We start from the raw sequence: 12,775 nt of genomic DNA, 5'->3' as shown, positions 1-12,775 counted from the left end.
GCTTTTTGGATCGCACCATGGGCTACGTCTGTAATGTATTCATACCAGCTGACCATAAAAGACTTCAATTTCAGGTTGAAGAGACCTGGTTCAAGTCCTATTCTTTCTTGTTTTATAGCTCTAATTTGATCGGGGTTTGTTTTGAGAAGTTCCTCCACTCTGCAGCGAGTGGTGAGCTTTTGTTGCAATTCTGTATGAGAACATGACATGAAAGTATGAGAGCATGATATGAAGAGTAAATTTCACGGCTGTTCCTTAAACTGGAGCATTCTCATCCACGTCTCCATACTACGAAATTGCACATGGATGTCCCTAATCTATTTATGTGGGTACATTTGGTACAATTCCTTTTCAAGAAAATTATACATATGTCCGATACTTCCATTCATATGTCTAGCTGAGTAAAACATTTTTGTAAGTGTCTCCGAAAAGAATGTCCTTTCCCCTTTGTTTATGTATCGTACACTCTTTAACTTATTCATCAGATGATGATACAAGAGTAACTATTACACAATAAATTCAGAACAATGGAATGCAGCACGGCGCTACAACTCAATGACATCAGGCACAATGGAATGCAACACGGCGCTACAACTGAATGACAACAGGCGATGATGTCAGATCAATGATCTTTGGGCAAATGCTGTCGACGCAACCTCTTCTCCGCAGCCTGCCTACTGGGGTTGGGGTAACCAGGTCTACCACATCACTTCCATCTATGATATGGCCATCACTATCATCTGAACCAGCAGCATTGGACATAAACAACGGGGATAAGTCTCCTGGCTCATCTTCCACGGCTGTTTTGCAATCATCACCGCTGAGGCTCAAGGAACATCGAGGCGATGTTCTTAGTCCATTGAATTCTCTTCTTGTGTCAGGGATTTTGCTCCATTCCATCGGAGCAAACTCATCAATGGAGTCCCCAGCATCATGTTCTACAATCCCGGCTTGCGCACCCATTGGCTGTGCTAGATCAAAGGATGGTTCCTGCCAACAGTGTCCAGAGTGTTCATCTTGATCAGAGAGCAGTTGCTGCCAACAATGTCCAGAGTGTCCATCTGGATCGGGGAATGGCTGCTGCCAACAGTGTTCATCTTGATCAGCAGTGGACATTCGCTGCCAATAATGTTCAGAGCGTTCGTCTTGGAGAGGCGAATCAGACAGTTCTTGCCGGTCTTGAGGCCAATCAGACAGTTTTAGCTGGTCTTGAGGGTCATGGCTGAAGCTGTCCTCCTCTTGCCTTTCCTGAGGATCAGGGCTGAAGCCATCCTCCTCCTCTTGCCGGTCATGAGGCTCCTGGCTTAAGTCGTCCTCCTCAGACGAGGGACCATCGGTGCTGCACTGCAGATCCTCCATCGCGCAGACGACCGTCTTCATCTGGGTCGGCAGCGACAGGCAGCCAGCGGTGAACTTGATGTTCTTCGAGGAGAAGAAATTCACCGTCAGGTTCAAGCTGATGGATCACACAGAAACACCGCACTCCACATCAGACTAGAACGAGCAGGAAATGTATAGGCAAGACGGATGTTCATTGTTCAAGTTCAAGGATGGGGAAATAATTAATAAAGGAAGTGTCTTTTCTTACTTCTCCCATGAGGGGAGGTTGAGCATGGTGTAGGCGAGCTTGACCTTGTTGCCGATGCCGCCGAGCGACTTGAACTCGGCGGCGGCCTTGCGCACGGCGAGGGATTCTATGGGATGTTGCCACGCCCACTCGAACTGCACAAGCGGGAAAGATCAGCAAGAACAGAGCACCTGCATCCACGAATCAGCAAAAAAAAAAAAGAGAAATCTTTCGAGCCCCCAATCGATCGGTTCAAGGCTGCGATGCAGGAGCAGGAGGAGGCGCAAGCGCGAGCAGGGACCGGAGCAGGGCGGAGGGCGGTCGCGCAGTACCTGGAGCGCGGCGACGTTGGAGGGGAAGCCGTGGATGCAGAGAACCATCTCCCAGGGCCGGCCGCGGCGGGTCCGCCACGCGCCGCTGGCGATCTCGCCGTTGTGCTGGCGGATCCGCCGCCGCGGGTTCACCGTGAACCCGATGTAGGTGCGGCTCCTGCTGCGCGGGCACAGGGACCGGAGCAGGTAGCAGCAGAAGAACCCGCCGCCGCCGCGGCCCGCGACCGGAGCAGGTAGCAGCAGAAGAACTCTTGGTACCCAGGAACAGGTGGTGAGAGGCGAAAATGCTGTCAAGCCCGGAAACTCCGGGTTTTGAAAACTCCGGGCGAAACTCCGGGCATAGGCCCGGATACTCCGGGTTTGGGACACTCCGGGCGAAACTCCGGGTATAGGCCCGGAAACTCCAGATTTCGGAAACCGGATACTCCGGGTATGAATCCGGATATTCCGGGTTTTAATAGAACTGTTGGGTGTAGAATTGGGTAAATTTGGGGTAGATTTGTAGTGTTTCTACTTGGGCATTTCAAGGGTTGTTGTTGCATATCGTATTTGCATGCATTCTCATGTCATTGCATACGTGTAGACGCTGCCGCCGAGGGAGCCGTATACGCAGTGGTTGCGGAGCCACAGGAGCCCCAGGGGCAAGCCCCGCGGCAGGAGGATCGTGGGGAGTCGGCCCAAGGCCCCACTCACCCTAGTGTTGAGCAGCAGGCGCAAGGCAAGCCCCGGTGCACATCCTTCTATTTTAAATTATGACGCCTATGTATATGTTCTATTACTTGTGCATTAGGTGTTGGTATTATTTGGAACCTTAGTTGCATGATCCCCTAGGATTCCCTGAGTTATACTAGTATGTATAGGACGATAGAAGTGTTATGCTTAATAGTCGCGATAGAAGTCGAGTGACTCTTGTCACTCGCGAGATATAGGAAAGCTTTAGAAGCCGAGTAATTGCCGGTTACTCGCGAGATACATTATTATCTTTGCACTTCAGTATTTGACTTGGAATGGAATGGATATGGAAATGTGAGACCGGGCGGGGATGATGATGTTAGATGGCAACAGGACAGGGTTCCTGGGTGTCTTAGCCCCGTCCGTGTCGATTAAGGACCGGTCGTTGTGGCAGTGCTGATCAGGGATTGAATTGTACTAACCGCATGCCGGGAGTAGGAGGTAGTCGAAACCGGTAAGCCTAGTACTGCCTCGCTTCGAAAGTACAGAACTGCATCACCACCCCGTAGGGCGAGTCGAGTAGTCGCGGAGAAATGGGATGCATATGTTTACTTTTGGTGGTCTCACGTTGAGCTCGGCTGACTATATGAAGGTGGGGTGGTTCTGTAGTTCGAGGCGGGGAGGGGAATGGTTGGCGTGTATAGTCCGACGGGGCAAATACGTGCCGTGTTGGTTAGGTCCACCTTGCAAGGTTAAATCGGATCGATTCGCCGTGTCTCGCGGTTATGAGGGCCTTGATCTCTTTGTCACACCGTAGCAAATGAGATAGAATATTAGAAACATAAAAATGGATACTATTATGAAATCTTAATTTTGTATGCCCCAACTTGGGTGTTTAGATAGGCAAACATTAGTAAGAGTCTATCTATCTAAAATCTGGGGCTAAAACATGGGAAGTAAGGATACACCTCTAGTTGCTTTTTCTGCAAAACAAACCACCAGCCAAAGGCCGTGCATGTCTAGATATGTGGGCTAAGTTATACCCACTGGTCGGGTAAGCCTTGCTGAGTATTAGAATACTCATGATTTGTTGCCACCATTATTATTTCAGGACCCCAGGATGTCGACTTCTGCCCCTGTTGCGTCAAGTTCATTCGCCGGGATGCAGAGGGGTGGCAGGTCGTGGAGCGAGACCTTTAGGATAGGGGTTGGTCGGGTTGCACACTTGAGGGCGGAGTGTTCAGCCTTTCTGTTGATGTGCGGGCCGGTCTGACCGGTCATGGTTAGTCAGGGCTTTTGAAGGCTAGAGTAGTTATAGGATCTAGACTATTTGAATTTCAGTACCTCGGATGTAAAGCTTGTAAATTATGCAACTTTTGTAAATTATGTGTATATTTGAACTCGGTTGTAAAACCTAACGTTTTGTCCCCCTATAGTGTTTGTAATTTCAAGTATTATGTTGTGCTTGTACCATCTGCGCCCACCTTCGCGTGGGACTACCGGTGTTGTTTCGATCGGGCCGCGGGTTGAGAAAGGATCGTCAAATTAAGCCGTTAAGCTAATGAGCCCGATGTGTTCAAATGACGGACATTACGCTTAATTAGAGTTTTAATTTGGCGGTTCCGTCACAGCTGGTATCAGAGCCGAAACGCACTGGGGGTGGTACGAGTACGACTATTTTGGTTAAAAAAAATTTTCTTAAGTTAAAAATGAGTTTCTGATTTAAAGTAAAATTTGGTGGGGTTATTCGTACTAAGCCCTATAGGGTTAGTATTAGGGTCGCGTGTAAATGGTGGGTTTGGGCTGAGAGGTTACCGTAGGACGATCATGCATTGTGCATCATGCCATTCATTGATTTAAAAGGATTCTTGCATTTGGTGGGTGGGAATAATGTAAACGTGACATGAATACCCGGATACTCCGGATATAGTTCCGGATAGTCCGGGTGGGGGTACCCGGATATTCTGGGTGAAGATCCGGATATTCCGGATTTGGTTGCAAAAGATTCCTGGCTTTTTTATTTACTTTACGCTTCCTGCGTTCTTCCATGGTGGATTGTTTTATAATTAAAGTTATGGTACTTATCCAACCATGGCTGGATGCAGAATGGGGGAACCACCGAACCCTCCGGATTTGGCTCAGGCCATTGCGGCCATGTTGACTGGGCGCGATGAGCAGACGGCACTCCTTCGTCGGCTCGTGGAGCAAGGGGCAGCGCCACGGCCAGGACACCACCCACCACCTGTTCCTGGGTACCAAGAGTTCCTGGGGACCCAGCCGCCGCTTTTTCACAAAGCGGACGAGCCATTGGAAGCCGACAGTTGGCTTAAGACCATCGAGTCCAAATTCACGCTATACCCATACAATGATGGGGACAAAGCCGCCTTTGCAGCACAGCAGCTCCGAGGTCCCGCACGTACGTGGTGGGACAACCACATGGCTATGTTTCCTGCTGGCACTCAATTCACGTGGGCAGAGTTCAAGGAGGCCTTCAGGGCACATCATGTTCCAGCAGGGGTAATTAGAAGAAAATGGACTGAGTTCTTGGCCCTAAAGCAGGGCAACAACAGTGTGATGCAGTATGCCCAGACGTTCAACACCCTATCCCAATATGCTGGTTATCTTGTAGACACTGATGAGAAGAAACAGGCGTGCTTCAGGCAGGGGCTTAGCAGCAAGCTCCAGGATCGCCTGTGAATGGGGCTATCATTCAAGAGGACGCCCACCTGGCTCACAAGGCAGAGAAGAAGAGAAAGGCACTGGCAGGGGGCTCTTCGAGCAGCGCCCCGTAGCGGTTTCGCCTTGTCCAGTCGGGCCCGCAGAGAGCCCCCTTTCAGCACCAGCCACAACAGCAGTGGGGGTATCGGCCACCCCAGTATACACAGCCTCAGGGGGCGGTCAGGCCTCCTGTTCCTCAGCAGAGCGAGCAGAAGGTCTGGGTGCAGCAGCCGGGGGTACGCCCCAATCTGTTTCCGTGTTACAACTGCGGGCAGCCGGGACACTTTGCACGGAACTGCCCGATGCCACCAAAGCAGGGCCAACAGTCCGGTCAGCAGAGCCAGAAGCAGAACGTGGCTCATTTCAAGCCGGGGCAAGTGCACTACACCACCCTCGAGGGCATTCCAGAGGGAGCTCCAGTGATGGCGGGTACGTTTTCCATAAACGATCAACCCGTTACGGTATTATTTGATTCTGGGGCATCTCACACGTTCATTAGCAAGTATTGTGCTACTAGACTTGGATTGGAAATAGGAAATATGTCGATTCCGTACAATATCCATTCACCTGGAGGGCAATTAATAACTAATCAAACTGTTAAGCAAGTGCCTCTGAAGATCCAAGGAAAAATCTTTGGCACTCATCTGATTGTGTTACCGACTCAGAAAGTGGACATTATACTGGGGATGAATTGGATGAAATTTCATGGGGTTCTCCTAGATACGACATCGTACGTGGTGCATGTAAACTCTCCTCTTCATAGTACCATGGCATTATCTCTGATGAACCATAAGTCAGTGACCCCTACTGTGCACCACACTGAGGGCAAAAGCCTAGCCGATATACCAGTGGTGTGTGAATATCCGGATGTTTTTCCGGATGATCTGCCAGGCATGCCACCTGACCGTGATGTGGAGTTTGCTATTGAGTTGCAACCAGGCACGGCACCCATCTCTAGAAGACCCTATCGGATGCCACCCAATGAGTTAGCCGAGCTAAAGAAACAATTGCAAGAGTTGTTTGATAAGGGTTACATTCGTCCTAGCACTTCACCGTGGGGCTGTCCTGCACTCTTCGTGAAAAATAAAGATGAAAGCCTCAGGTTGTGTGTGGACTATAGACTTCTGAATGCCGTCACAATCAAAAATAAATATCCCCTTCCCCGGATTGATATTCTGTTTGATCAGCTATTCGGGGCTAAAGTATTTTCAAAAATTGATCTCCGCTCGGGTTATTACCAGATAAAGATCAGAGCTGAGGATATTCCCAAGACCGCCTTCTCCACCAGATATGGACTTTTTGAATATCTGGTGATGTCTTTCGGGCTAACCAATGCCCCTGCGCATTTCATGTATCTCATGAACTCGGTGTTCATGCATGAGCTGGATAAATTCGTTGTGATTTTCATTGACGACATCCTGATATTTTCCAAGAATGAAGAAGAGCATGCAGAGCATCTCCACATCGTGCTTCAGCACCTGCGGGAGCACAAGCTGTATGTCAAATTCAGTAAATGTGATTTTTGGCTCAAAGAAGTCCAGTTCTTGGGCCACATCATCTCGGACAAGGGGATTTCTGTTGATCCTAGCAAAATTCAGGATGTCCTAAATTGGAAGACTCCAGAGACTGTTTCAGAGATCCGGAGTTTCCTTGGGCTAGCAGGCTATTATCGCCGGTTTGTACCGGAGTTCTCTAAAATTGCTAGGCCCATGACCGAGTTACTTAAGAAAGGGGTGAGATTTAGTTGGGATGACAAATGTGAGCAGGCCTTCCAGACTTTGAGGAAACTTCTGACATCTGCCCCTGTCCTTGCTCAGCCAGATATTACCCGGCCTTTTGATGTGTATTGTGATGCATCAGGTACGGGCCTAGGCTGCGTCCTTATGCAGGATCAACGTGTGATTGCTTATGCCTCCAGAGCCCTCAAGCGGCATGAAGAGAATTATGCCACACATGATCTGGAATTAGCAGCAGTGGTGCATGCATTGAAGATCTGGCGTCATTATCTTTTGGGCAATCCAGTGCATATATACTCAGACCACAAGAGTCTCAAGTATATTTTTACCTAGAGTGAATTGAACTTGCGCCAGAGACGGTGGTTAGAGCTGGTTAAAGATTATGATCTGGAGATCCATTACCATCCAGGCAAGGCAAATGTGGTGGCCGATGCATTGAGTCGCAAGGCAAGTTGCAGTTGCACCTCAGCCACAGCGGTGCATGACACTTTATGTCAAGAAATGGAGAAATTAAATCTGGCCATTGTATCTGAAGGCACACTTGCTAATATCACTCTCACACCTACACTCCGGGATCGAATTGTGGAGGCTCAAAAAAATAATGCTGGCATGGAGAAGATTAGGCAGAGGCTTATGGAAAATGATCCTAAGGCTGCATGTTTTCATCCGGATGGTGAGGGTGTGTTATGGTTTAATAGTCTCCTGGTGGTACCTAAAGACTTGGAGTTACGGAAGCAGATTCTTGATGAAGCCCATCTCTCTAGGTATTCCATCCATCCAGGCAGTAATAAAATGTACCAAGATTTGAAGCAGCGTTTCTGGTGGACCAGAATGAAGCGGGAAATTGCCAGATATGTGTCAGAATGTGACACTTGTCAGAGGGTTAAAGCGAGCCATTTGAGATCAGCCGGCCCTTTACATCCCTTAAGTATTCCATCCTGGAAGTGGGAAGACATCAGCATGGATTTCATTGTCGGCTTACCCAAAACTTCCAAGGGATATGATTCCATATGGGTTATTGTGGATCGCCTTACCAAGTCGGCTCATTTTCTGCCGGTAAAGACAACACATACGGCAAAACAATATGCGCAATTGTATATGGACCGTATTGTGAGTCTCCATGGAATTCCAAAGACAATCATTTCGGACCGGGGTTCTCAATTCATAGCCCGGTTTTGGGAACATTTCCATGCCGCTCTTGGTACACAACTGATCCGCAGTTCAGCCTATCATCCTCAGACAAATGGCTAGACAGAAAGGGTTAATCAGATTCTAGAGGATATGCTCAGAGCGTGTGCACTCGCCTATAGCCAGAAATGGGATGAATATCTACCCTTAGCCGAGTTTGCTTATAACAATAGCTATCAAGAGAGCATCAGAATGGCTCCTTTCGAGGCATTATATGGGCGAAGGTGTAGAACCCCATTGAACTGGTCTGAAGCCGGGGAAAGGAACTTTTTCGGACCCGATATTGTTTTTGAGGCTGAATTACAAGTTCGGGTTATTCAAGAAAATTTAAAGGTTGCGAAATCCCGACAGAAGAGTTACGCGGATAAGAAACACCGATCTGTCCTATTGCAAGTGGGAGATCATGTTTACTTACGGGTCTCTCCAATGAAAGGGGTTCAGCGATTCGGCGTAAAAGGAAAACTTGCACCTCGCTACGTTGGGCCTTTTCTTATCATTGAGCAATGTGAGCCGGTAGCGTATCGCCTGGAACTTCCTGCCCGATTATCCGCAGTTCATAATATTTTCCATGTCTCCCAGCTCCGGAAATGTCTCCGCGTTCCAGAAAAGGTGATTGACGTAGAGAAATTGCAACTGGAACCCGATCTTGTTTATCCGGAGCACCCGGTGAAAATTGTTGATTACAAGACCAGAGTCACTTGGAATCAAACTAGCAAATTCTATAAGGTGCAATGGAGTAATCACTCCGAGCGAGAAGCTACTTGGGAGACGGAGGACTTTGTTCGGTCTAAATATCCGGAATTACTACAAACATATCAAGGTACTCACCAATTTCCATTTTTCATAATTTAGCACCTCCATTAAATCTCGGGACGAGATTTCTTTTAGGGGGAAGGATTGTAACACCCGGATACTCCGGCCATTGGCCCGGAGACTCCGGGCGTGGAGTTTCTATTTCCATAATTTGGTCATCTGGACCCCACAACCATTTAAATAGAAAATATCACTCTCTCTCTCTCTCACTCACTCCCACTCTCTCCCGTGACCTCTCTCTCCCTCACCTCCCTCACGAACTCTCCCTCTCCCCAAGCTCTAGATTCCGAAATCTCTCATTTCAACTTGATTCCAAGGCCGAGGGAGCTTCACTCGACATGGGGGATCATCTTCTACAAGTATTCCACCTTGGGACGACATCGTTTCGAGTTTTCTTGCAAGAGAAACTAGCTCAAGGTACTAGAAGCTAGGGCTCGTCGATTTGGTTGTTTTAGGATGTTCTAGGTGATTTTCTTTGGTCAATCAACTCTATATGCATCCCTCAACTAGGATCTAAAAGGGTTTTGATTTTGGTGGGGGTGGTTTTGCCAAAAATCAAGATTTCAGATTTTGGGGCGAAAATGCTGTCAAGCCCGGAGACTCCGGGTTTTGAAAACTCCGGGCGAAACTCCGGGTATAGGCCCGGATACTCCGGGTTTGGGACACTCCGGGCGAAACTCCGGGTATAGGCCCGGAAACTCCGGATTTCGGAATCCGGATACTCCGGGTATGAATCCGGATATTCCGGGTTTTAATAGAACTGTTGGGTGTAGAATTGGGTAAATTTGGGGTAGATTTGTAGTGTTTCTACTTGGGCATTTCAAGGGTTGTTGTTGCATATCGTATTTGCATGCATTCTCATGTCATTGCATACGTGTAGACGCTGCCGCCGAGGGAGCCGTATATGCAGTGGTTGCGGAGCTACAGGAGCCCCAGGGGCAAGCCCCGCGGCAGGAGGATCGTGGGGAGTCGGCCCAAGGCCCCACTCACCCTAGTGTTGAGCAGCAGGCGCAAGGCAAGCCCCGGTGCACATCCTTCTATTTTAAATTATGACGCCTATGTATATGTTCTATTACTTGTGCATTAGGTGTTGGTATTATTTGGAACCTTAGTTGCATGATCCCCTAGGATTCCCTGAGTTATACTAGTATGTATAGGACGATAGAAGTGCTATGCTTAATAGTCGCGATAGAAGTCGAGTGACTCTTGTCACTCGCGAGATATAGGAAAGCTTTAGAAGCCGAGTAATTGCCGGTTACTCGCGAGATACATTATTATCTTTGCACTTCAGTATTTGACTTGGAATGGAATGGATATGGAAATGTGAGACCGGGCGGGGATGATGATGTTAGATGGCAACAGGACAGGGTTCATGGGTGTCTTAGCCCCGTCCGTGTCGATTAAGGACCGGTCGTTGTGGCAGTGCTGATCGGGGATTGAATTGTACTAACCGCATGCCGGGAGTAGGAGGTAGTCGAAACCGGTAAGCCTAGTACTGCCTCACTTCGAAAGTACAGAACTGCATCACCACCCCGTAGGGCGAGTCGAGTAGTCGCGGAGAAATGGGATGCATATGTTTACTTTTGGTGGTCTCACGTTGAGCTCGGCTGACTATATGAAGGTGGGGTGGTTCTGTAGTTCGAGGCGGGGAGGGGAATGGTTGGCGTGTATAGTCCGACGGGGCAAATACGTGCCGTGTTGGTTAGGTCCACCTTGCAAGGTTAAATCGGATCGATTCGCCGTGTCTCGCGGTTATGAGGGCCTTGATCTCTTTGTCACACTGTAGCAAATGAGATAGAATATTAGAAACATAAAAATGGATACTATTCTGAAATCTTAATTTTGTATGCCCCAACTTGGGTATTTAGATAGGCAAACATTAGTAAGAGTCTATCTATCTAAAATCTGGGGCTAAAACATGGGAAGTAAGGATACACCTCTAGTTTCTTTTTCTGCAAAACAAACCACCAGCCAAAGGCTGTGCATGTCTAGATATGTGGGCTAAGTTATACCCACTGTTCGGGTAAGCCTTGCTGAGTATTAGAATACTCAGAGTTTGTTGCCACCATTATTATTTCAGGACCCCAGGATGTCGACTTCTGCCCCTGTTGCGTCAAGTTCATTCGCCGGGATGCAGAGGGGTGGCAGGTCGTGGAGCGAGACCTTTAGGATAGGGGTTGGTCGGGTTGCACACTTGAGGGCGGAGTGTTCAGCCTTTCTGTTGATGTGCGGGCCGGTCTGACCGGTCATGGTTAGTAAGGCTTTTGAAGGCTAGAGTAGTTATAGGATCTAGACTATTTGAATTTCAGTACCTCGGATGTAAAGCTTGTAAATTATGCAACTTTTGTAAAATTATGTGTATATTTGAACTCGGTTGTAAAACCTAACGTTTCGTCCCCCTATAGTGTTTGTAATTTCAAGTATTATGTTGTGCTTGTACCATCTGCGCCCACTTTCGCGTGGGACTATCGGTGTTGTTTCGATCGGGCCGCGGGTTGAGAAAGGATCGCCAAATTAAGCCATTAAGCTAATGAGCCCGATGTGTTCAAATGACGGACATTACGCTTAATTAGAGTTTTAATTTGGCGGTTCCGTCACATTCCCGTTCTTGTTCTCCGCGCCGCACTTGCTGCCGCTGCCGGCCTCCGCTGCCTCACCGCCGCCGAGGCCGAAGCAGCCGAACAACATCGTCCTCATCTCCGTTCGCTACTGCTTGCTAAGCTGCTGCCGTTGTTCGTGTGCGCGAGTGCAACTGCTGATGATTTCTTCTTCCTTATTCTCTCAGGCTGTGTTCTTAGCTCAGAGGATTTGGTTGGATGCCTTTTTGATTTGGTTTGATACGAGGTGTGTGTGTGCAGAGGTGTATTTATACATCTATGCTTTAAACAAGAAATACCTAATCTGAAATATTTGTCTTCCCCACTGAAGCGCGTACCAATGGCTGTTCTTCATGCTGAATCCATCAGCTGCACTTATAGTGGGCAGGGGGAGTCAATAAACCAAGGTGTGGATTCGGTTCAATTTCTAGCTGAGGCTAATCTAGAGTTAAATACCTTTGTGTTCAGTTCATAAATGAACTAGAAGGGGAAAACGGGCGACCGCGGAGGTGCCGTCACTGTCGTGGCGACGGGCCGTAAGGTGGAGCAGCAGGGCTCGAGCTCCACCCTTTCTTCTCCAACAACAGTCGCCGTCGATTCGTCGCTGGTGAACTCTAATCTCCCAATTCAACCACACAGCTAGCTGCCCCTCACCAAGGCGAAACTTCCGGGCAACTTTCCGCAAAGAGCTCCGGCACTGGAGCCCCGCGCGCACCTGGCGCCGCCCCGCGCCGCCACGGGCCATCGTCGCCGGCCGCCACCGCGGAGAGCCTGGCCGGCAGACCATGCCGCCCAGCTTCTCTTCACTCGCGCCCAGCTCACGCACCCCTCCGACCGAGCTCTCGCCCGCTGCCGCGTGCTGCCCGCCCGCGCCCCCGTCGAGCTCAACGCTGTCGCGCATAGCCGCCGCCCTGGCCTCAGCCCGTCGCCGTCAACCGCCCAGTCGGCTTCCCGGCGTCGCGTCGCCCCCTCTGCGCTGCTCGCGCATCCCCGGACGATCTTCGGCGGGCCACCGGCTCGCCGCCGTCGCAAGCCCGCCGCCCCGGCCATCGCCCCGCGACCTGAGCCGCTGCCATATAGGCCCCACCCTGCTGACGTGGCAGTCTGACATGCGGGGCCCACTGGTTGACTAGGCTAAAACCACTAACAAAA

The 12,775-nt window shown here is 49.4% G+C and overlaps 1 protein-coding gene across 1 annotated transcript; it reads right to left on the bottom strand.

Annotated features, from left to right (window-relative positions):
• Window positions 1-360: 360 nt before the first annotated feature.
• On the bottom strand, window positions 361-11,723 carry LOC120695100. The gene is made up of 4 exons (XM_039978414.1): window positions 11,625-11,723; window positions 1,900-2,202; window positions 1,589-1,722; window positions 361-1,456 (listed from the first exon to the last, which is right to left on the bottom strand). Exons 1-4 carry the CDS (start codon window positions 11,721-11,723, stop codon window positions 589-591), a joined length of 1,404 nt encoding a protein of 467 aa, XP_039834348.1. The 3' UTR covers window positions 361-588.
• Window positions 11,724-12,775: the final 1,052 nt, after the last annotated feature.

This window comes from Panicum virgatum, chromosome 2K (genome assembly GCF_016808335.1).
Source record: "Panicum virgatum strain AP13 chromosome 2K, P.virgatum_v5, whole genome shotgun sequence".
In the NCBI taxonomy this organism is placed as follows: domain Eukaryota; kingdom Viridiplantae; phylum Streptophyta; class Magnoliopsida; order Poales; family Poaceae; genus Panicum; species Panicum virgatum.
This window is presented reverse-complemented; position numbering and strand designations above follow the sequence as displayed.